Here is a 23632-nt window from a genome sequence, read left to right as displayed (position 1 = left end):
TCTGACCTCTCTCCAACTTCTAGTTCTTTAGGTGGAATAACCAAACCAAACCTTTTTTCCACTAAAGATTCAAAGCATTGTATCATGTTGCTTAGCTCAACAAGAATCCCTCCTTGTCATGGACTGAATGTTTGTGTCCCCTCAGGATTCATATATCAAATCCCTAAACCTCCGGTGTGATGGTATTAGGAGGTGGAGACTTTGGGAGGTTTAGATGAGATCATGAGGGTGGGGCCCCCATGGTGGGATTAGTGGCCTTATAAGAAGAGACCAGAGAGCTTGCTCTTTCTCTCTCTCCCCTCTTAACCCCTCCATCCCCCACTACCCCTGTTCAAGTGAAGATATGGCAAGAAGTCAGCCATCTGCAATCCAGGAAGAGGGCCCCCCACCAGAACCTGACCCTGCTGTTACCATGATTTTAGACATCCAGTTGCCAGAACTGTGAGAAATAAATGCCTGTCATTTAAGCCACCCAGTCTATGATATTTTGCTATAGCAGCCCAAGCAGACTAAGACAATCCTCTTAATACTGACAACCAAAATGGACCTAGTAGTTTCAGCTAATTTCATACAGCAGGTTTCCATGGCAACCATCTCTTGCCAATTTTAACTACTTCCAAGGTTATGGCATCCAGGCCTGTGTCCTCTCACTGTGCAAAGATACAGTCCCCATCTAATGTTGAATAAATCAATCTCTCATCTATTTCAGGAGAGGGCAAACAATCTTATTGTGTATTTTTGTCATGAACAGCAGTTAGTTCTACATAAGATCACCTTGCTTTGATGAAACTTGTTATATTCAAATAGATTCATTTATTAAAATGTATTGATGCAAGTAATTTGCTTTGTGAAAGATTTTTCCATTGCAAAAGAACTTGTCGTAGGGTTCAGTTAAATATCAAATTTCCTAGCACGTTTAAATATGGAATATACTAGGTGACAGGAATACATACATTGGGTAAAATGAGCCTTACTGGTGTATATTTCAGAAATGGATTTTTTTCTTTTTTTGTTTTTTATTTTTGTCATTTTTTGGCATGTGTGTTTTCTGGGCATACTTGTTGGGAGAATATGAGGAAAACATTCCTTAGACTCATGAACAATCTCTGGCAGTGAGACAGCAGAATGGCATTATAAAAACAATGCAATCTGGGACCAGGAGGGACCCATCTTCTCCAGGAACTTGAGTACCATTGAGCGGCAGATTGGTCCAGGTGACATTCAGTGTGTTAGTCCTAGAATTCTCTGTTAATACAAGGCACTATTTTGTTCTGAAAAAGACTATATGAATCCTAAAAATCTACTTTGCTTTGGAAGAATCTGGCTTCATTTCAATATGATAAAGTACTATTTTCAATGAATATGATTCCTCTAATATTTTCTTACTCATATGTAAAAGAAATTGGAATGCATCATCAAAAAGAATACAATAACAGTTCGAAGGTTTAAGTAGTTAAAAAAATCATATGTACCATAAAGTGCATTTGAGATTAGTCAAATCACTCAAGTAGTTGAAATCTTTTTTTTTAGATGAGATAAAATGAATCACATAAACCTTTCTACACAGAATGGATGTTGAGTCACGAGAGTGGCCTCAACCATGTAAATGATTCTCATGGCAAAGGGTGAACGTGTGATCTGGCTGCCTTACCTCCTATGGAGATGATGGCATCGAAGCCCTGATCCCTAAAGGGGAGATTAAGGTTGTCACATACCATGACTTCACATCCTCTCTCCCGGGCAATCTCTACCAATGGCTCACAGTAGTCACAGCCCAGGGTATGTACCTGGCTGTTCACTTTAAGATACTTTCCAGTCCCACAACCTGTAAGAGGAAAACCTGTGTTACATGGTCCCCTTAATGGAAAGTGGAAAATAATTCATTGGCCTTATAACAAGGAATAAAAATCACTTTATATTGACTAATCAAGATAGAATACAACATGGGTGAAGATATCCACAAAAGCAAAAGAAAAGCCTTTAGACAATACTCACATATTTTCATACAGAATGGAAGAGGGAAAGGGAATGTTTAACGAATGAGGACATGTCCTTAGGGCTTAGCACAGTGGCACAACCACATGTTGGCTGGCCTGTGGCAGGGGACGATAGTTCTACATCCCAGGGACAGATAGTGTGCAGTGACTTTACCTTCACATACCTATTTCATTATGTACATAGGTATGTTATGGCATTTATTCTCCTGTTGTCTCCAAACATTCTTAGCACCTGCTGACTATGTAAAACAAACTACTGTCAACAGCTTTTCAATGGCTATAAAAGTAATTTATACAACAAAATATGCTTTTCAAATATTTAAAATTTGAAGTTGAATGAAAAAAGAATTTTAAATGTGTTTATTCAATCTATTATCAGTGCTGAGTTTAAAATGATCTCTCTGGACTCAGCATACAACACTGACAAAGAACTATTTTTCTCTTAAATGGACAGTTTTTGACATTTAGCTTCCAGGGGCAGAGACCCAAATATTAATAATTCAGGATTTTCACAGCCCAAAGATTTAGATCAATCAGATCTTACTGATATTATGAAGAATAAGATAATAACATGAATGAATAACCATCTGAAAACAAAGCCTTCTACAATCTAGTTCCTAGTATGATATTCTAACACAGACATATAAGCTAATTTCTTTCCAGAAATATTTAAAGAAATCATTAGAGCTGATATTTCTACCTACTGACATTACTTATAGATTTTTCTGCCTGAAAAAAATAAATCTACCACTATTTAAAGATGATTCATTTGCTGCTTCTGAAATATATTATGACACCTCTTAATAAATCCTCCTTAATAGGCACTTTTCAAAATCATGAGACAATAAAAGCAAAATTAAAGTTCATTGATGCCAGCTGAGACAGTGGAGAGCATATGAATAAAAAATAAGATTTCCAATGTTATCATTTCAATAGAAATGACTGGAGTGTGAGAAGCATTGTTGATCTCATAGCCACTGTTTTTGATAATGCTTATGAGAAAAAGTATCCACTATTGGAGGGGAGTGATGGGGAAAATATAATTCACAAAGTATTTTAAAATTGAAATCCTGTAAATTTCAAAGATGATAGTCCTATTTTAAGAAAGATAACCTTGCAAATTAGTTTGCTTTTTTATTGGCTTTAAGGGATACACTAGGAGGGATGAAAGGGAAAATTACTTTGAAGATACTAATAAAAAGAGATTCATCGACCATGAGAGCTTGGAGGAACTGTTCAGAGAGCATTTGGTAATAAAGAGGAAACTGAGGTCTTTTCAAATTTAAACAGCTCCTGAAGCAGACTCCATTTGTCCCATAGTCCTTCCTAATAGCATTCATTTTTAAGGGTAGTAGTGGAACTCCCAAATATGATGCAATTATCCATTTTCTAAGTGCAAATACTGAGATGCCAGAGAGAAGATTTTATCCTAAGAAGGAAATCAAGAATATTGCCAAGCCTAGTCGACCCATTACCTTACATGTAAATCAGAACATTAATGATACCATAGCAAGCTCCAGTACACAACCATGCTCCTCTACAAAATCTCATAAAGTGATGACCTTGTGTAGTACTACAGAGAGCTAACCAAGTGCATGCATACATTCCCCTTGACTTTGTATTGTGCACCATACTGTAACTAAGGAAGAAAACAGATAATTGCCTCAATTCAACAAAATGTTTTGGTCCATGGTGGGCAACTAGTTGCTGAAAATAACTGAATTAATCTGAATGTGCTTTCTGAAGTCTGCAAAAAAAAAAAATTACATTTTTAAAATTAAGAGTTCTTTCCTAAGACCTTATCTGAAAGAGAATTCTCTTTTCCTAGGGGAACAAAGAAGAATATAATTTATTTGTTTCCAATTTTATATACACTTCTTGAGTCCAGAGATGAGATATGTTTTATTCTTTGGGCACAGTGTAGTAGGTGCCACATGGCAAGTGTTCTAAATTTTCATTGCTTCAGTGAAGGAATGAGAATGATTTAGCCAATTAAATCTGACCATTGAGGCTAAGAATAAATACACAGAAAGTTAAGAGACAAGTGGAATCTCAATTATTGAAGAGTTAATTTTTAGTATGTACATAAAAATGAAATTGTCAGTACTATTAGGATAGCGGTCTCTGATGTCAGGTAATAAGGAAATCTCGCTGAAAAAGAATCCAGCTCTGGTGTTTCTTCTACTTTCTGAACTGATCTAAGCAAAGATTTCAAACCACAAAATGCCCCCTATGTACCATCTAATGGACTAAAGTTGACCAAGCCCATTTCAGGTAAAGGTAATGCCATAATTGCACAGGTCATGGTATTTCCTGAGAGTATATTGGGATTTCTGCTGTCTTTGAATCACTGAAGTTCTTTTTATTCCATTTATTTGGGAGCTGTTATCACACACTTCAGCAAATCAGCTTGATTGGGGAATGGGGTGATGTGGTTAATAAAATTTTAGTTAACTAAAAGTTTCACCACTAAAATAGTGAAACTGCCCGGAGAATTCCTATCTGGGCACCTGGAACCTGATGGCCTCTGGATGTTTTTTTAATGCAATGTTTTATTAGCAATTAATTATAAACTGCTAATCTAATAACCAGTCAGATTAACATGCATAACAAACAGTGGATGATTGTAGCTAGCAGAAAACCTAGAACCAAAAATCGTTTCCTTTTGGAGATAATCATATTATCACACTGTCATTTCTTCTTCTCATCCCTTTGGACTTTTTTCTTTCCTCTTCATTTATTTGTTCTTAATTTCAATTTCATTTTACAACTTATCTTTCATCTTATAATCAAAATATGACCATTTATTGAATAGTAAGAAATGTAAATATACAAAATTCAAAAGATGCAAATGGGAAAAAAGATACTACAGATGTAATTGTTGATTTGCATAGGGGTATTTAAAGAATATTATTTGTACCATAATTTATAGTAGCACAATGCAACAAATGGCCTATATGATCTGTTAACATGGCATGATCAGCACATCATTTGAGGCAGCTTTTAATACTAAGCAGCTCTATAAGCCTAAATATGGAATGAGCCCCACAGTATGTTAAAAGTAACAAAAGCTAAGTGTGTAATTGTTTTTACAGCGTAATGCCATTTGTGTAATCAAAAAAGGGAAATCCACCCATATATATACCCACAGGCACAAATATGCTTATATTAACATTAAATATCTCAAGAAGAGTACACAGGAAGTTAATACCATCCGTTGCCTCTGGTATAAGTTACTTGGTGCCAGGAGACTGGGAAGGGAGGATATTTTGCATTATACATCTTTGTTTGGTGCCTTTGTTACTGAACCATGTCAATAGATTACCTATCAAACTATTTTTATGCAATTTGTATTCCACTCCTTTTTTGAACTATATGTTCACATATCCTGTCACTATTTTTCTTTTGGATTGTTGGTATTTTTCTTTTTCTTTTTTCTTTTGAATTTATTCCTCCCATATAACTGAAGATTTGAAGCCTTTAACCAATATCTTGCCATTCCCTGTGAAGAGGACGTTTCACTGTATGTGGCACGACACTGGGGTTACCTATGTCGGCGATGAGGCTGCCTGGCTTCTGCTCCTGGAGGAACTGGCGGACGCGGGGCCAGGCTTTGCTCTGCAGGTCGCTGAAGTAAGGGGCTGTGCTCTCATACACGTCGTGCACATGCTGCTTCTCCAGCTGGGCAGCTTCATGATCCATCCTGGGGAAAACAGGGCCAACCCAAGGAATGCAGGTCAATGTGTGTCCCAGAGATGCCTGAAGGAGGATGCAGATTTCCTAAACTTGGGGACCTACAACTGCAAAAGTTGCGCTGTTCTTATACTTTCTTGCAAGCTGCAAAAAACAAAACCTTCACTGTAACCTCATAGTTGTCAAAAGACTAGCAAATGCATGGTTTTTACTGGCTAATTTTCAGGGAATTTCAGGTATGAGAATGAGTTAATCATTGTAAATACCTGTGCAAAATCAATTCTTAATTTTGGAAGCGTAGCCAAAATTCTTACCAAATGGTTCACTTGGGTTTGAGATTGTTCTACCTGATGCTAAATAGATTTTAAAATTTTATAACAGGTGGCTCGCCGTCCCAAAGCTCTATTAATTCTATCTTTTTAATGTCTTTGGATTCCAACCATTTCTCTATATCACGACTGCTTTTGTTTCAGTAAAGGTTCTCTTTCTTGCTTGAATGACTTCACCAGCCTGCAAACAGGTTTTCTGGCCTTTTGATGCTTTTTCTAATTTCAGTGATGTCCTAACTTTTTTTTTAAATATAAGTCTGATTGTGTTGCTTCTTATCTTACACTTCTTCAAAGGCATTTCATAGTGGGTCCGATCAAGTTCAACTGGCTTAGGAGGGATCAAAAGGCGCTTTCTGATCTGGCCTCACCTTACCTGTGAAGGGCCATTTCTTACCATCTTTCCCCAGGGTCAGCTGATCTTGTAATATTCAATGAGCATGGTTTCTCAGAGGTGACACAGTCCCTCTCATCCAGGGGCCTGAACAGATGCTGTGCTTTACCTGGCTATTGTATAGTCATTCCTGGCACAGGCATCACCTCCTCCAGGAAGCCTTCCCTGACCTTCCGTGCAGCATAGGGTAATACGAAAGGGGTGGGAAAGTTACCAGCGCAATTTCTGGGAGCCCTTGCTGTTTTGGGCTTCTTGTATTTAGATATTTGTTGCTTTCATTGGCTGTAAGACCCTAGGAAACAGGGACTTGTCTTATTTAATGCTGAATCCCCAGCACTTAGGACACAGCAAACCTTCAACAAATGAGCAAATAAATAAACATAACAAGAATGGAATCTAACTCTGAGTACACAGGGTAGCGCTGGCTTTGGTTAGCAGGAGTGATTGTTTTCACTGTGGGGAGTGTGGGAAGGGAACGGGGACGCTATACCTGCAATCTTACAGATGGGAGTGTGACTGGGGAGAAGATACTGTCCCCTGACAGCCTCTGTCCTCTCATCCTCAGCCCCACCCTGGAAAGTAGGAAGCCCCTGGGTAGGACGGTGTCTTCGAAGTCACTTCACTATAAAGTAACTTCTTCCTCTTTTGTATTTAAGAAATATCTTCTGGAGAGATACTTTCAGACTATAAGAAATATTCTGTTTCTTGCGTGCTCACCCACAAGTTTTAGCATCCCTGATGATTTTTGCTTCAAACAATTATTACTACAGTTATCACCAAATGATGATATTCTAATTCCATCATGCCTTCCACTGCAAGGAAGAGCTGTTTAGGATTTATTCTTAAAATGCAGTAGGTTGTCCTTAATCACTATGGACCTGCCACAGCCCCCGCAAAAAAAAAAAAAAAAAAAAAAAAAATCCTAGCGAACTCCTAACAGAGTAAAAATCTAATTTGTGAGGTCTGACAAAACTTCCACCCAAACTGAAACAGCTTATATTGCACCCTCAACTGGAATTTAGAAAGTAAACATATGGCTGGCTGTAACTGCCCACACAAGAGGAAAAACTGAAATGCTAAGTGCTTTCCTTTTATCAAAATCTCAGTAGATTTAAGTCTATTTAGCTTTTTGCCCCGCAAGGAATCAATCAGGCAATATAATTTAGAGAGCACTAGAACAAATAAATTTTACTGCACTTGCAAATGTTAAGTGGCAACCGACAGTTCCTTCCAATTTGCAGTTAAAAACTGGCTCCAATTTCAACCTCAGCATTTGTAGGGTCTGAACAGCATCCCTTGGAGACCTTTCTCTAAGTTCTTCCTCAAATTACCTGGCCTCTACCATAAACACATAACCTTGAAGATAGAGCTATTTTTAAGTGTGTAAGCAATATGAATCTATTTCATTTTCTGGTATTTCCCAGTTAAGTGTAAATGCTACAAAATACATAGCTGACTGTGAAAACTGATTTGTTGAGTTGGGGCTATCCAATATGACATTTTGAAACTCTATGCCAGATTATGAAGTGACCAGTGAAGAAGAGTGTCCATTGGCTCTCGTTAAAGATGCCATTTCAGTTAAGGCAGCAGAGGAGTAACTCATCAGTGTGAGTACAGAAAGGAAACTCATTTTGCCTATCTTAGATTTGTGAGCTTATTACACGTTGAATAAATAGCTTTACCCAATAACTCAAAGTGTAAATAAGGATGCATTATGCCAGCAACAGCTTCCAAGTAGGACAACTATAATGATATATGAGGATTACTGATCTCAGTAAACAGATGGGAACAGAAATTGTGTAAAGCAGCAGTCCCCAAACTTTTTGGCACCAGGGACTAGATTCATGGAAGACATTTTTTCCACGGACTGGGGATGGGGGCTGGGGGTGTCATAGGATGGGTGTGGTGTGGAACTCAGGCAGTGATGCCAGGCTGTTTCCTAACAGGCCACGGCCCAGTAATGGGCTGTGACTTGGGCATTGGGGACCACAGGTAAAGGATCCAAGAAGGATGCTACATGATCCTCAGTTTGTAACAGCTTGAGATTGCTATTCTAACTTACCTTCCCTCTCTAATTATCTTACTGCTTTATTGTTAGGGTTCCTCATTAAGACAATTCTCACCTACTCCAGTACCTTATTAGAAATGTTTGCATAAACTGGAATTTCCTAATTTATTACTTCTATGTTGATCAGCTGCAATGGTTAGCCAGTTGTTTGCGTGGCTCTCTACCTGGTATTTATTGGAAAAACCTGCTGAGCTTATCAGAGAATCAAATCTCTCTGAACAATTTTACGATATTTATAAGCCTTAGAACCCAAGGTAACAACAATTTGGAGCCTAATTGAAACTTGGACAGTTAATCTCCTGAAGTACACATAACTACTATAAATAGAAGAAATAGCGTTCCCCAAAAAACAAAACCAAGGAGCCAACAATATGTACCAATACAATTTTTATAAAAAGCAAATAAAAAGGTAGCAAGATAGAAGGAACTAGAGGAAGAGAAAAGGATAAGAAAAGGAGAAATGAATAGACATTGGGTGATTATCATGTGTGTCATATACATTAACACAAAGGAAGCAAAAGAGGAGTGGGAAAGTAGACAAAGATTTAAAAACTACGACTTAGGGCTAGGTGCAGTGGCTCACCCCTGTCATCCTAGCACTTAGGGAGGCCAAGGCGGGAGGATTGCTTGAGGTCAGGAGTTCAAGACCAGCTTGAGCAAGAGTGAGGCCCATTTCTACTACAAAAATAGAAAAATCAGCCAGGCATCATGGCGCGCACCTGTAGTCCCAGCTACTTGGGAGGCTGAGGCAGGAGGATCGCTTGAGTCCAGGAGTTTGAGGTTGCTGTGAGCTAGGCTAACGCCACGGCACTCACTCTAGCCCAGGCAACAGAGTGAGACTCTGTCTCAAAAATAATAATAATAATTAATTGTACAACCAATGAATCAAGGAGCTATTTCTTTAGCTCCCTCTGTAAGACAATAATACTTTATTTCAGACAAGCTGGCCCTCAAGTCTTTGGTCATAAATCGTAAATACCCTGCTGTGAGGCCAGGAGGCTCTCTTAGGAAAAAAGAACTAAGACGAAGCTTTCCAAATTTTGTTTTGTGTTTTATGATTTTCTGCCCTAGCAGCTGTATATTTTATGGAAATATCCTAGGCATACAATAGTCACTTTTACATAACTAAAAGAAATAAATATTTTAAATTGTTTTCCTATTATATACTATGTCGACACAGTATCAAAAAAAAGGATAGCATAAAATTCTGTTTTAAATTGCAAAGACAGACTTAAACTGTATTTCTGAAGTGAAGACACAAGTTGGTCAGAACAGTTAAAAGATTTTGCTTATATTATGTTAATAAAAAAGACCTAATTACAAAATACATAGCTTTTTTTTTACTTTTTAATACATGGTACTTTGAACTTAATATCTACATATTCTTTTCTTTTCTTTTTTTTTTGAGATTAGGAAATTCTGTATTTTAAATAAGTTCTCTTACATTAGGATTTTTCAGTATCTTTACGTCCATTGTGAAACGCATGTTTTTAAAATTTATTTGACTATGGAACAACCTCCCTCCACCACCCCCCTGCCAACCTCCCACCCAACACAAGGACTGTCTACTACGCATCTAATGTTGTGGCTCTCAGCCTGGGCCACCCATTAGGGTCATCCAATTTAGTGGTCTGGGGTGGGGGATGGGTTTTGGATAATAGAGTATTTTAAAGCTTCCCAGGTGATTTTATTGGGCACAGCAGAGTTTAGGACCATAGATATAGTGGAATATTCTTTGGAATACATTGTGGGAAATTTAGTCCTAATGTGTTCCCTATCGCCCAGCTTTTTTTTTTATTTCGGAATATTATGGGAGTACAAACATTTTGGTTACATAAATTGCTTTTGTGCCATTTGTACCATTTTTGTCAAAGTTATAAGTGTGCCTATCCCCTAGATAGTGTGCATTGTACCCATTAGATGTGAATTTATCCATCCCCTCCTTCCCCCTCCCACCTGTTTGATTTCCAATGAATGTTATTTCCATATGTGCACATAAGTGTTGACTGATTAGTTCCAATTTAATGGTGAGTACATGTGGTGTTTGTTTTTCCATTCTTGTGATACTTCACTTAGAAGAATGGTCTCCAGTTCCATCCAGGTTAATACAAGAAATATTAGTTCACCATTTACCCAAGTGCCCATCAATACATGAGTGGATTAATAAAATGTGGTATATGTATACCATGGAGTACTACATATTATTTTCAAGCACGAATTATATTGCAAACTTTTGTATGATAAAAACTATCATTTAAAAATACTTTTAAGGCCCAGAAAAGCATCCTCCTTTCTTAAAAATACTAAATATATTCCTATATTTACTTACCCTGTACACCTATTTTCAAATATGTTTTCCCACCTAGTACAAAAAAAAACAACTCCAATTTACTATCTGTCACCTTGTCAGAAATTTAAAATTATAGGAATTGGGACTAATTCGGTTTACCAAATATGCACATTGCCAAAAAAACCTCGTATTATTTGAGTCGCAGTAAGAGCTGAAAGCTACTAACCTGAGTCATCTTGTGATTACAGAAAAATTACCTCTTGTCTTTGTGAATCATGGCAGTCTCCACCCCCAGAGAGTGACAGTTGTTTCTCATAACTTTCTCAATGCATAATGTAAATGAAAACTTGGAGGAGTGAAATCAAATATCTAGGTCCTTTCATGATGAGACACTTGTATGAGTCTCTGAAGGGAACACACAGCCCCTATTAGAAAAAAGACAAATACTAAACGTCATTTTACATAATAAAAATCTTGAACCAGCTACCGCCCAGGTTGACCTACCATCCTGTGCATAAATTACCCAGGGAGGTAGGGATTCCACAGAACTGTTAATATGTGGAATGTGCCAGGATTATAAGAGAGGTTTATAAATAATCAATTCCTAAACTTTCTGTAAAACATACAGTACTTCCTCCCAAAATTAAATTGATTGACTTCATCTTATTCCTGGGAAAACTGCGAGCATTGAGAGTCCACTCTGAATCCAGGGGCTTAATTAAATGTATACTAACTATTTAAGGCAATATTACTAAATTGTATCAAATCATTCCGGTACAATTGGACTCCTCAGTGTTTGCTCATATTATCAGCTACTGCCATGTCACTTTGACAAGTGCTCCCAGTTATTCTTCATTGTTCACATTTATTTTTTTCTTTTCCGTAATAGAATTTGTCATGAAACCCATCAAAATTCTCTTAGTTGCTAAAAAATAAAATAAAATAATGCACCTTGCATACCAAAAAGCACTTTGCAATACAGAGATCCTGGGGTATAGAATGAAATTCTGAGAGATGCCTGGTATGATAGGAAAAGCACATCCTGTAATATTTCAGGCCCTAATTGCCTGTTTGTAAATGGGGTGACTGGACCTTAATCTAAGTCACAGCTTGCAACTATTTTCCCTAGTCTCTGTATCTTTTGTGTGCTCACCACCCTGCCACAAACTGTACCTCGTATTACAGCCAGTGGTTCTCAGAATGGCAGGGTGAGGTGCATATGGCTTCCCCCCACACACACTCCAGTCTTGGTCTCTATTTAAGAGTCACTGATCTGGGTTTGCTTTGGTCTTCAGAATTTGCATCTACATTTAAACCCCAGCCATCTCTTGGTCATATGTGGGTATATCATGTATGCCATTGACAGCCACAGAAGGTGACTTTTTAGGAAGCACATTTAAGAAGGATTTTGAATGAACTACCAGTCAAAGGACCTCATCTTTCCTCATGCAGTCTTAGAGCCTGCTTTAATTATAAAGGAGATGGTGTTTGTTGTCTCGGTCCCCTTGCCAGGGCCAGCCTTTCCACTTGGATTTGTCCTCCCAGGTCCTGCCCTGGTCAGTCACTGTCACCAGCCGACTGGGCTGTCTGTGCACCTTTCCTTCAGGCATTAGTGCCCCAATGTGTTAGACCCTGTCAGATAAGGTACTGAAGACAAAGTCTTCAACGCCTCAGTCAGTAAGAGTAGCCAATGAAAAGAATGATTGTCGATAGTGTAGAAGACATATATGAGCTACTTGGGCAGAAGGCTTTTCTGTATCTAAATCACACTCCCAAAACACCTACACATATAACTGATTTCCCTTAATGTTCCTAAATTACAATCCAAATTTGCTTCTGCCTAAAATGTATGAATCATATCATTTTCTCTAAGAATCTGCAGACAAAGATAGGATAGGGTAGTATCTATCTAAAAAGGGTTGAATTCTGATTGAATCCTTTTATTAGATCAGCCGTATTTAGTACTGAAAGAAATACATTTCTTCTCCTCTTCTCTTTGAATAAATGGGAAGCCCTCTTCCAGGGCAAAAGTTTGTACTTCAAACCTTCTCAAATGAGCTGTGTGTATTTTCCTGTGAAGAGAGAGGATCAGAACCTCAAACCACAGCTCCGGGGCAAAGTCAGTTTTTTGAAAAAAGGGATTTTGTATGTTAAATTAAAAATACACACTCATCCATTCAATAAATATTAATTGGACCTCTGGTATATGTAAGGCTCTAGGGATAGAGATAAAACAGCCCACTACCCCATTCAAGAGCCAAGAATTTAATACAGGAAACATACAAAGAAGCATAAAATGAAAATGTAGTAGAACCTTTACTTTTGGGATGGATATATCCTGAGAACATGTGAATCCCCAAACTCATGCCTTGCCTGGGTAAAGAAGGCTGTGGTTCACCATTAGAGGAGGTGTAGGTTTGAGGTTTGGCCATATTGTTTCTGCGATATCTGAAGGACAACAAAGTTAGATGGGTATGAAGCTCAGGGAGTCAGGCTGGATTAGACATCATTTAAAAATTGTCATTATCCCAGGACATGGCCCAGCAGGGCCAAGAGAGAATATTAAATCAGAAGAGATTGTGCAGAATAAGAAAAGGAATGAGGTTAGAACATGAAGAATGACCAACATTAAACCCCCATAAATGTTAGTATTAGAGGACAGCTAGCCATGCACCATAGAGCTCTACTATAATTAAATTTGATTCAAGAAACGTTGACTAAGCACCTACTAGGCAGCAGTTGCTTTGGTAGCTACAACAACAAAAGATAATGTGGTCCCTACTCTCTAAAAGCTACACACTAATATTAATACAGGCGTAACACAGAGCAACAGCTGAATGACAATAGTAGGGAACAAGTATGTGATTGATGGCTAGAAAAGCATAGAGAACAAGCAATATTAGTTTTTCTAGCTCGGGGTGAAATACTTTGACTCTGAGTATTATTCCCTTTAAATAATGAAGCAAGTAAAACAGACTCATTAATATTCTCTATTCTACACAGAACTCCTTAATAATATGCCAGAGAGATTACAGTGGAAATGCTACGGAAAAGAGCAACTGACATTTTTAATTGAAATCCTATGAGCAGAACAAACTCAGAGCTTCAAAGCAACAAATTATGTAGCACTGGGAGTGTAGGATCCACTCTATAATCCCACCAGGGACTATAAAGTTACCCCCAAGTAAACACGTTGAAAGAAAATGAACCATATGAGGGGAGTTTATCTTGGGGGAAAGAGATCAAATATTCCCCAAGAATACTTTGTTTTTCTTGAAAAATCTCAAGGATTACAGGTCTAAATTGACTTCATTAAGAGTAGGATATTAGCTCTAAAATCCAAATAAAGGAAAGGAATGTGGTAACATCTGGGTGGGGAATGTGAGTGTGTGCAGGGTGATTACAAGATGACAATGCAAAAATTAGGAAAGGAGCTTGTAGCACAATATTGATCATGAGATCCGTTACCAAAGATGGTTCCTCCACAGCCAATGACAAGGCCATATTCACTGTAACCATATTACACTTCATTTTGATTTTGTAGATTGGAGAATGTCAGCAAAGAAGAAAATCAAACAGGAGGTTTAAGAAAAATGAAAATATAGGACCCACTTCCCCCAGGCATTTGCTGCTGGTATCAATTTGATAAAACCAGCTCTCGGTCTGTGTTGACATAAAAGCAATAGGATCCTTGGAAGAGCAGCTTGGAAGGAATTGTTCTGATAATACGGATGAACGGCAATAACAGAGAAAAAGTGCAACATTTATTACTTACCATCTTTTCTTCAGAAAGAAGGTTTAGGGAGGATAGTAGACAAAGAATTCCCCAGTTATTTTACTGAAAAAAGATTGTTCAAGAAAGAGCTTTTAAATAAGAGTCAACTGTAAAGCTATAAATCATCTAACGATTTTCTAAGAATGGAATTGAGAGGGAAATACGAGGATGAATTACACATTAGTATATTTTATAAACTATATTTATAACACAATTAATCCTAAAACGGGCACCCATGGGGTTACTGCAGGTTGAGTATCCCTTACCCAAAATGCTTGGGACCAGAAGTGTTTCAGATTTTGGATTTGGGGATATTTGCATATTCATAATGAGGTAGCTCAGGGATAGGACCTAAGTCTGAACAGGAAATTAATTTATGTTTCATATATACCTCATACACATAGCTTGAGGGTGATTTCATATAGTGGTTTTAAAAAGTTTGTGCATGAAACAAAGTGTGTGTACCAGAAAGCAAACGTGTCACTATCTCAGCCACCCATGTGGACAATCTGTGGTCGTGTGGTAGCGCCATCATTCAGATTTTGAATTTATAGGCTACCAATAAGCAATCATTTTCTTACACTTATCCACATGTAAGCATGTCACAGTAAAAATATGACATACCATGAATACAGCGACAAAATAATGTTTTTTTACGGTCACTAAGCTGCACAGTAGCATCACTGGAATACCCACATCGCTGTTAAACAACAGCACCAGCAAACAGTGGCTGCCTTTCAGAATCCGCCTGTGAAGATGTGTTTTGATTAAAAGGTCACTGTGCACTGTATTTTTTTAGGTGAGCATAAACATCACAAGCAGCTGAGGAACCCGGAAGTGGGTCCTCTAGGGTTGAAGAGAGGATCTGCAGGATGGCTTTTTAAAATGTCTCCTCCAGAGTCGGCTGCCTCATTAACAATGGTTTTTGTCTCAGAAATCTCCTTTTGATTTCTTGTTTTGTTATGAATGCACACTGCTCTAGTCCTTCAATAAGCCCACCACACGTCTGCACTGTGCCGTCTATGGGCACTTTTTCTGCAGTGTTAAAGACATCCTCATCACTACTATTAATAGAAAAATGCTCCTTCTTTTTCTTATTACTGTTACTCATAGAGGTAGCTGCAAGTCTTTTGGACATTTTCAACAATATCTTTATACCACTGAGCACACAATAAGCAGGAAATCACAGTGAGTAATGCTCTAGGTCTTGGCCTGATCTGGGGCATAGTGGGGAAGCTGCCCTTGGCAGGTCTAGCCTGCACACCTGCTGTTTTATTATGCTTCGTGAGCATGCGTGCATGGGGAAATCTGGGTGTGCAAGGAAAAAATATATCGCATCTGAAGGCGGATGGAAGGGCCTTTTTTTCCCCTGGGGACATTGAATAAACTGTGTCGTGCGCCTGCGTTTTGACTACTACCCGTCCCAGGAAGTCAAGTGTGGAATTTTCCACGTGTGGCATCATGTCAGCACTCAGAAAGTTTCACGGTTTGGAGCATTTTGGATTTCAGAATTTTGGATCAGAAATGCTCAATCTGTCGTAAAAAAATAAACAAAATCTGATTCTATATTTGAGTGTCAGGCAGAGTCCGTGTACATACATAGTGTAAGAAAATCTGGACTGCAGTGATCTCATGACGTGGCTTCCAGCTCTGTCTCGTTCCTGTCCAGCCTCCTCCCCCTGCCTCAGTCTAGGGCTAGGCTCTCACCTGGCCCAGGAATTCCCACTCTTGTGGGTTTCACAGTCCAGAAAAATCTCAAAGGGACATTTGGAGAACCGGAGGGACCAGCGGACTTTTTATTTGAAGGCTAGGACACAGATAGATAGGTAGATGGATAGACAGATAAGATATTCACATTTTAAAGCCATTTTTACTATCGCCACAATTGCATAGATGAATGGACAATTTTACCCCCACGAAAGTTGGGAGGCCATGACATCAAACTAAAGGAGAGTCCTTTAAAATTGAATAGAATTTTTGACAAACTGACTAAACCGGACCAAGCCATCTTTAATTTTCTCATGTCACTGGAGATTGATGAAAACATTGTCATGAACCAACACTGGAATAAAGAACTGAGTTTTGGAAAACACATGAATACAAAGGTCCCTACGCTTACAGACTCCCTGCTGTCACAGCTGTGTCTTGAGAGTCATTCTCTGCATCCCTTTCCTGTCTCTCACTCTCAGCACCAAAGAAAAAGTCTAAATACCTGAGCATGGTACCTAAAGCCCCCCACAATCTGACCTTGCCCATCCTCCAGCATCTTCCCTCCCAATGTCCCACCCCCAATTCACACCCTGAGTTCCACCAGAGCTATCTGAAGCAGCCAGTCAACGGACTGTCTGTTACAATGACAGGAGGACTTCGCGCCAGAATGTAAATGAGTTCCTGGCTTCTGTCATGGAGAAACACTTGCTGCTGCGATGAAAAAAAAAGGAATTAGCTAGTGATTTAGTTGATTTATATTCCAGCACAAGCTCTGCTCTCCCAGACTTGCAACTCTGTGAACATTGCAAGGCACATTTGATATCTTCACGCTTTTAGCTCATCTGTTCCCTCTCTGCCTGGAATTCCTTTCTCCTCTACACCACTTAGCAGATGTAGCTACCTTTGAAGGTCAGGCTATGTCATATTCCCTATGAAGCCTTTCCTGTCCCCCAGACAGGGTTCATCCCCTGTGCTGTCTTGTGCCTCCCCTGTATTATGTAGAGACACTTTCACACTAGCACTGTGGTGGCCATCATTTGGTTCATTTTGGCTGTCTAACATCCAATGTCATTTTCTGCTGGGGACAGCCACATAGCGTGCAGTGAGGGTGAGATGCAGGGCCTTGCCTCTCACCAGAGACATTGAAGCAGGGAGATTCTCCCACTGTCTGTGCCCCAGTAGGATGGTACAGTGGGTTGAACAGTGCCCCGCCCCCCAAAAAATATGTCCACATCTTAATCTATGGAACCTGAGAATGTGACCTTATTTGGGAAAAGGGTTTTACAAATGGAATTAAGCATCTCAAGATGAGATCATCCTGGGTTTTCTGAGTGGGCCCTCCATCCAATGACAAGTGTCCTTGCAACGGAAGAGTAGAAGATGGAAGCAGAGATTAGAGTCACTCTGCCACCAGTCAAAGAATATCTGGAGCCACCAAGAGCTGGCAGAGACAAGGCAGATTTTCCTCTGGAGCCTTCTAAGGGAACACAGCGCTGCTGACAACTTGATTTAGGACATCTGGCTTCCAGAGCTGTGAGATAATTTCTGTTGTTTTCGGCCATCCAGTTCGTGGTAATTTATTATAGCAGCCCTAGGAAACTAATACAGATGGTCTGGTCATGTGACCTAGATTCAATAAGAAGCTCCCATCCTGGCCTGTGACTCCAAAGCAAGTCATTCAAAGGCAAAGGAACCGTCATGGTGCCCAGCAGTGACTGCAGCCCAGCGTCCTGGTAGATAAGTCCTGCTAAAAGGGGTCCTCGCCCTCCTTTTCTCAGCCTGTCACGGACCATACTCATTTTGCAGCCTCGTTTCTCTTGATTCTGTGCGGTCCCCATCAGATTCTAGAAAATTTTCTTTTCTGCTTAAGATATCCAGAATTGATTTCTGTTGCTTGCAGTTCAAATCATGACTAATTAAAATAGAAAAAAAAAAGTGCCAGAAGTTGTTGTGGTCCTTTCCATTCAGAGAAATACGAAGATTCTGAAAAGCATCACTCCATTGCAGAGTGGGCATCTGGCAGCCAATGGCACACAGCAGCAAACAGCTAACGTAACCAGTCACCTATGGTTGTAGGAATTAGGGGTCCAGATAGGATGAGGCTTTGGGGGTGAACACTGCTCTCACCAGAGAACAGTATAAAGGGCACGAGGAACTCAAGAAGCCGGTGAGGCATCCAAATGGGCTTAAGAAAGAGAAAAACAAACTGCACGACACTGTGAATGTACTTAATGCCACTGAACTATGTCCTTCAAAATGGTTAAAATGGTACATTTTATGTTATGCATATCTTACCACAATAAAATAAAACTCAGTTACTTCCTCTGCAAGTCCTACTTAGGTAGTCTAGCAGCTAGTTTCAGAACGTGGGCGTCACTGCCACCTAACGTACCTGACTGTACCTGTTCTCAAGTTATCATCTCCCCGCTGCAAACTCTCCCTCCTACACGCTGCTTTGTGTGGTGAGGGTGGGGACTCTCCAAACAACACTGCTTCTTTGCCAAGCAGCTCTGCTGACAGGGGACACCACGGGGAGCCTGGAAGGGCAGAGGAGGGAGAAAGGACCAGCTCTGCTGTTTGCTTCCTGTTCCCACCAGAGTTGCCCAGCAACAGCTCTTCACCCTGGCAGCAGCATTTGCTTCCAGGAGCAGTCGGTTAGTTTCCAGTTTTTTCTACTCTCCCAGAACCAGCCCTTTTGCACACCCACGAAAGACACCTTACCTGCCAAGCAAATCCCCTCCCAAGAGATCTGTGTCCCAACTCACTGAGCTCTGGAAATACAGCACCAGCTCTCCAGACTCCCCCATTCAGAGGTCTGGGTCCTAGGTCTGGGGGCCCCTCCTCCATGCGTCTAGGTTCTAAGAAGCCCATTCTCCTCTCTGTTCCCCCAACACAGGGTGGGGTGGGGGGACAGCTGGATCCTGCAGTCTCTCTTGCCATCCTTCCTCATTTGTTCCCTCTTTGCATTTCCAGTCCTCTAACATCTGTTTACCAATCCCTTATATTAAATTTTCTCTGTTGACATAACTGGTGTGGTTACCCTTCCCAGACCCTGACTGATACTACTGTATTTTTGCACTTCTGTGCAAAAAAAATGAAAACAAGAAAGAGTTCCATTTCAATATCCTCCTGCGGTATTAATTAATTGCCTCTTTCTCCCAACTAGCTTTTAAACACCATGAAATCAGGGTATTTTTTTGCTTCACTAATACGTACCCAGCACTTTGAACACACCCTGGCCCATAGCCAGCACCCAATCATAGTCACTGGATAAATAAATAGGAAATATTTCAACATTAAAATAAATTTTCATTATGGAAATATGCTTATAATACATAATAGTTATAACCACATGTAACTATATCTAGGAGGAAATAACTTTGTTGAACTTTGCAAAACTCTCCTTTTCTGAAATTTTTAGCAATATCCATTTTCTGCTTCCCCCCTCCCATTTTCTTGTTTAGTAATTTTTGTTAGTGGGGTTTCTTTATATTTTTATTATACATTAGAGCAGTTATCCATGAGGTATTTGTTCAGTTGGTAAAATACTTTTAATGGCAACTACACACTAGATATTAAACTAGATGCTGTAATGACAAGTCCATTTTAAATTCAGCTAATAACACAATTTGAAAAGTGAAACACCAACCCAATACATTAAATCTCACAAATAAAATTTCAAAAGTAGAACTGAGAGCACTTTGGTATGATGAAAAAACACCACACAGGGAGAAGAGTACCAAAGTCACAAGCCCAGGTCAGTTACTCCCTGGCAATGTGACCTTGGGCAAGTCACTTAGCTTCTCTAGGTATCGGTTATTTCTTCTTAGAAATAATGAAATACCAGTGTTCAATAGTACAATATGGAAATTATAGTAAACAATAATTTATTGTATGTTTCAAAATAGCTACAAGAGAAAAACTGTCATTTTCCCAATACAAAGAAAAGATAATGTGTGAGGTGATGAAAATCCTAATTACCCTGACTTAATCATGACACACGGTATACATTTATCAGAATAGCGTATGTACCCCCAAAATATGTACGGCTATATCAACAACAAATACAAAAAATAAGAAATATGGATAATTTCTAAAGTGCTCTTCCTTTCTTAAGACTGTGATCCCTCATATAGAAATGTGCATTAACATTCCAAAAGCACAACAGAACTTTCAAGCATTGATAGCCGATATGCAGGCTTGAATTTCTTCTTTTCACAGTCCCCAAACATGTCACTTTGTACAGACTGAGAGGCTGGAACGATATGAAGTGACTGACAGTAAGTCAAAAGTGTCATCAAAAGCTTTGGTGCCAATTCCTGTTTCCAGTCCCAAATAAAATTTGGATTCTCTGGAGTAATACTTTTAGAACTTGGCAGGATATTTTTAAGACCCTAATTTCTGGAATAGCATTCATAATATTGACAGCTGCCTTAGCCACGGAACACATTGGGATTTGTTGCAAGGCTCAGAAAAGACCAGATTGCGACAGCAGCTCATCTCTTTCCCCGACACGTCAATGTGTAAGACAGCCCAGAAGGTGTCTGTTAGAGAGCTGAACAACAGAGCGCACATTCACCAAGAGGCCCTGCACTGAGCCGTGACAGTGAACTGCAGCCGTGGTACAAGGCGAAGAGTAATGCACCTGCCACAAAAGTTCTCTCTGTACTGCTACGTCGTGATGGAGAATACAGTACAATAGAAAAGTCTGTCAGATGCTACTTAGAAATAAAGAGTGAGAACAGAGGGAAAATAGGCTTACATGAAAAACAGATCCCAGGAACAAAAGTTCAAGGACAGTGAAAGAACACACTGGTCTGTTCAATAATAGCAGATTTCTACAAGTGAACTGAGTAAATTTGTTTTGTTTGGATCTTTGCATGTGATTTTGTTCACAGATGTAGAATAGAGTTTGCACACACCTGGAAAAAAATTAACTATTGATTGGAGTTACGACCAGGAGAAAGCTAAAAGATCTCAATTAGTTCTCTCTCTTTATATATAGATAGATAGATAGATAGATAGATAGATAGATAGATAGATAGATAGTCAGCCCTCTCTATCCCTGGGTTCTATATCAACCGATTCAACCAACTGCAGATCAAAACTATTCAGAAAAAATAAAATTAAAAAAAAAAACCCACAACAATAAAAAAGAATACATATAAAAACAATATACTATAACAACTATTTACACAGCATTTACTTTGCATTTGGTGTTATAAGTAATCTAGAGATGAGTTAAAGTATAGGGGAGGATGTATTAATATGTAGGTTATATGCAAATACTAAACCGTCTTATATCAGGGACTTGAACATCCTCGGGTGTTAGTATGGAGGGGCGAGCATGGGACCTGGAACCAATTCCCTGTAAATACCAAGGGATGATTGTGTGTGTGTGTGTGTATTTATTTATATTTCAACTACACAAAAACATAGGAAGGTGGATTTATAAGCCTACATGAGCACAAAAGAAGGTAGCATTGTCCCAGAGCCCAAGACGGAAACTGTGTCATTAAGAGAGGGAGGGGCCTTTTGGTTTTATATAAATATGTGAGTACAAGCTGGCTTATGTGACGACTTCTGAAGTCCAGATTTGTCGCTACTCCATAATGCTAGTCAGGCCAGACCAGTGTAGACAGAACAGTGTGATCGTCCATCCACCACGCTTCGCCTCTCCTAGTAATAAATGGTCTTGTAGGACTGCACAGAACCTCCTGGGAGAGGTGGGTGTGCACTCTTGTGACTCAGGAAGGGGCCCCCTGGGCCTCAGCAGCTCGGGCTGCCCCTGCCACCCTCCCCACCCCGAGGACCGGTCCCTTCCAGAGTGGAGAATGAACCTGGAGTCCCGTGGGCATCAAACATCACCATCTTATGATTCCTCTTAACCTCAATGCATTCCTTAAAAAATTTGGACCTCAGATTAGAAAGCATCAAGAGATTTTGGTAATTTGATAGAAGCTATGTAGCTCTTTATGACAAATAAACTAGAAATTGCTAAGATGTCTGTCACTGGATAATGTTTGCTTATGAAAGGAAAAAATTTTTTGCAGTAATTCCATCCAAAGAAAAAGCCCATGGCTTTCCGGATTAAAGGGACAGAAACCACTTCATTCATCTTCCTAACCTCATCCTCATCAGATCACATGCCACGGAAGTCACATACTCCTGCAGGTCTTCATGGTCCCTTGGGAGTATGTCTTTTGTGACTTGAATAGTATCTCATTTAAAAAATAAATTAGGATATGGTGGTTTTGGTTTTTTTTTTTTTTAGTAGGTGTATTATGAAACCCTTCAGCCTGTGCGATGACAATGCAAAATTAATTGGTGACAGTGCTTCAAAATCCACTTGTTAAGCTGAGTCCCAGTTACCACCTTCATACTGACTAATCCCTATGTGGCATAAAGATGGTGTTCTGAAAACACATTTAATATATTCTCTTCTGGTATTGTAAGTGGATTAGTGATTATAATTCCACTCTGGAAGTGACTACTCACTTAAATAGAAAAACTGAAAACTCAAGAGGCTTTGCCATTGTCAAAGAGCCACTTTAATTAAAAAGGATGTGATGAGTTATAGTGGATTGGTAGAGAAAAGTTAAAAACAATCTAAATGAAGAGGCCTGAGTTGGTCACATGCTAATTGGAAAATGTCATCCTTTTTAATGTCAACTTTATCACATGAACAATCTCTGGAGTAAACAAATCATCACTGTCATTTATCTCTACCACTTCACTGTGGTCTCATGAAGTTCGGTCTTTGTGTGGCAGGTATAGGGTTGAGTAGGAGTTAAGAACAGGGCATTCAAGACCTAAGGTCCCAAGGTCAAGTCCCAGCTGTGATTCTGTCTAGTCCCATCATGGAACACATTTGTTCCTAACACCTTCAATGACTTTTTACTTGTGCTTTTGCTCAACCCCCTAGTATTCAACTTAACTGCACTAATCTAAGATTTCAGCACATTGTGTGTATGTGCTGGAATGATCATTTCAGAAAGAGAACAAATTCAGGAAATGATTTACCCAGGATCCTAGAGTTATGCCGTGTTTAAACATGAAACTCACAAAACATTTCTGCTTCTCAATCCAATTTGTTGTGTACCGTCAAAAAAATTATTTTCACGCTACCTAGAATTTCATTACCTATACTAACATATACCACATACTTTTATGTCTTTCTAGTCTACAAATAACACATTTTTATTGGTAACCTTGAGGCTAATTATGACAAAGTGTTATGGAGCAGCAATGCTCTCCAGGGCTTAACAAACAGTGTGCATCGACACTAAATGGCACATAGCCGTTCCTTGTTTGGAGTACTTTACTGTTCCTCTGCCCTACCTTGCTGTCAGCTGTCACTTCTCACTCTCAGTGTGCCC

At 39.3% G+C, this 23632-nt stretch overlaps 1 protein-coding gene across 3 annotated transcripts in view; it reads right to left on the bottom strand.

Moving 5' to 3' along the window:
- The window catches only part of TRMT9B (tRNA methyltransferase 9B (putative)), a 36596-nt gene that overhangs the window by 4344 nt on the left and 8620 nt on the right, over positions 1-23632 (bottom strand). For 2 of the 3 annotated variants that reach the window (XM_045535404.1, XM_045535403.1), the window contains exons 2-3: positions 5546-5700; positions 1652-1825 (exon numbers count right to left, since the gene is read on the bottom strand). In XM_045535404.1, coding sequence (XP_045391360.1) covers positions 1652-1825; positions 5546-5699 — 328 coding nt within the window. In that variant the 5' untranslated portion in view covers position 5700. Of the gene's footprint in view, positions 1-1651; positions 1826-5545; positions 5701-11025; positions 11194-23632 lie in introns of those variants that run through there. The other variant, XM_045535402.1, reaches the window with a different exon arrangement.

Source organism: Lemur catta, chromosome 22 (genome assembly GCF_020740605.2).
Source record: "Lemur catta isolate mLemCat1 chromosome 22, mLemCat1.pri, whole genome shotgun sequence".
Lineage (NCBI taxonomy): Eukaryota > Metazoa > Chordata > Mammalia > Primates > Lemuridae > Lemur > Lemur catta.
The sequence above is the reverse complement of the archived record's forward strand: the minus strand, read 5'-3'. Positions and strand labels throughout refer to the sequence as shown.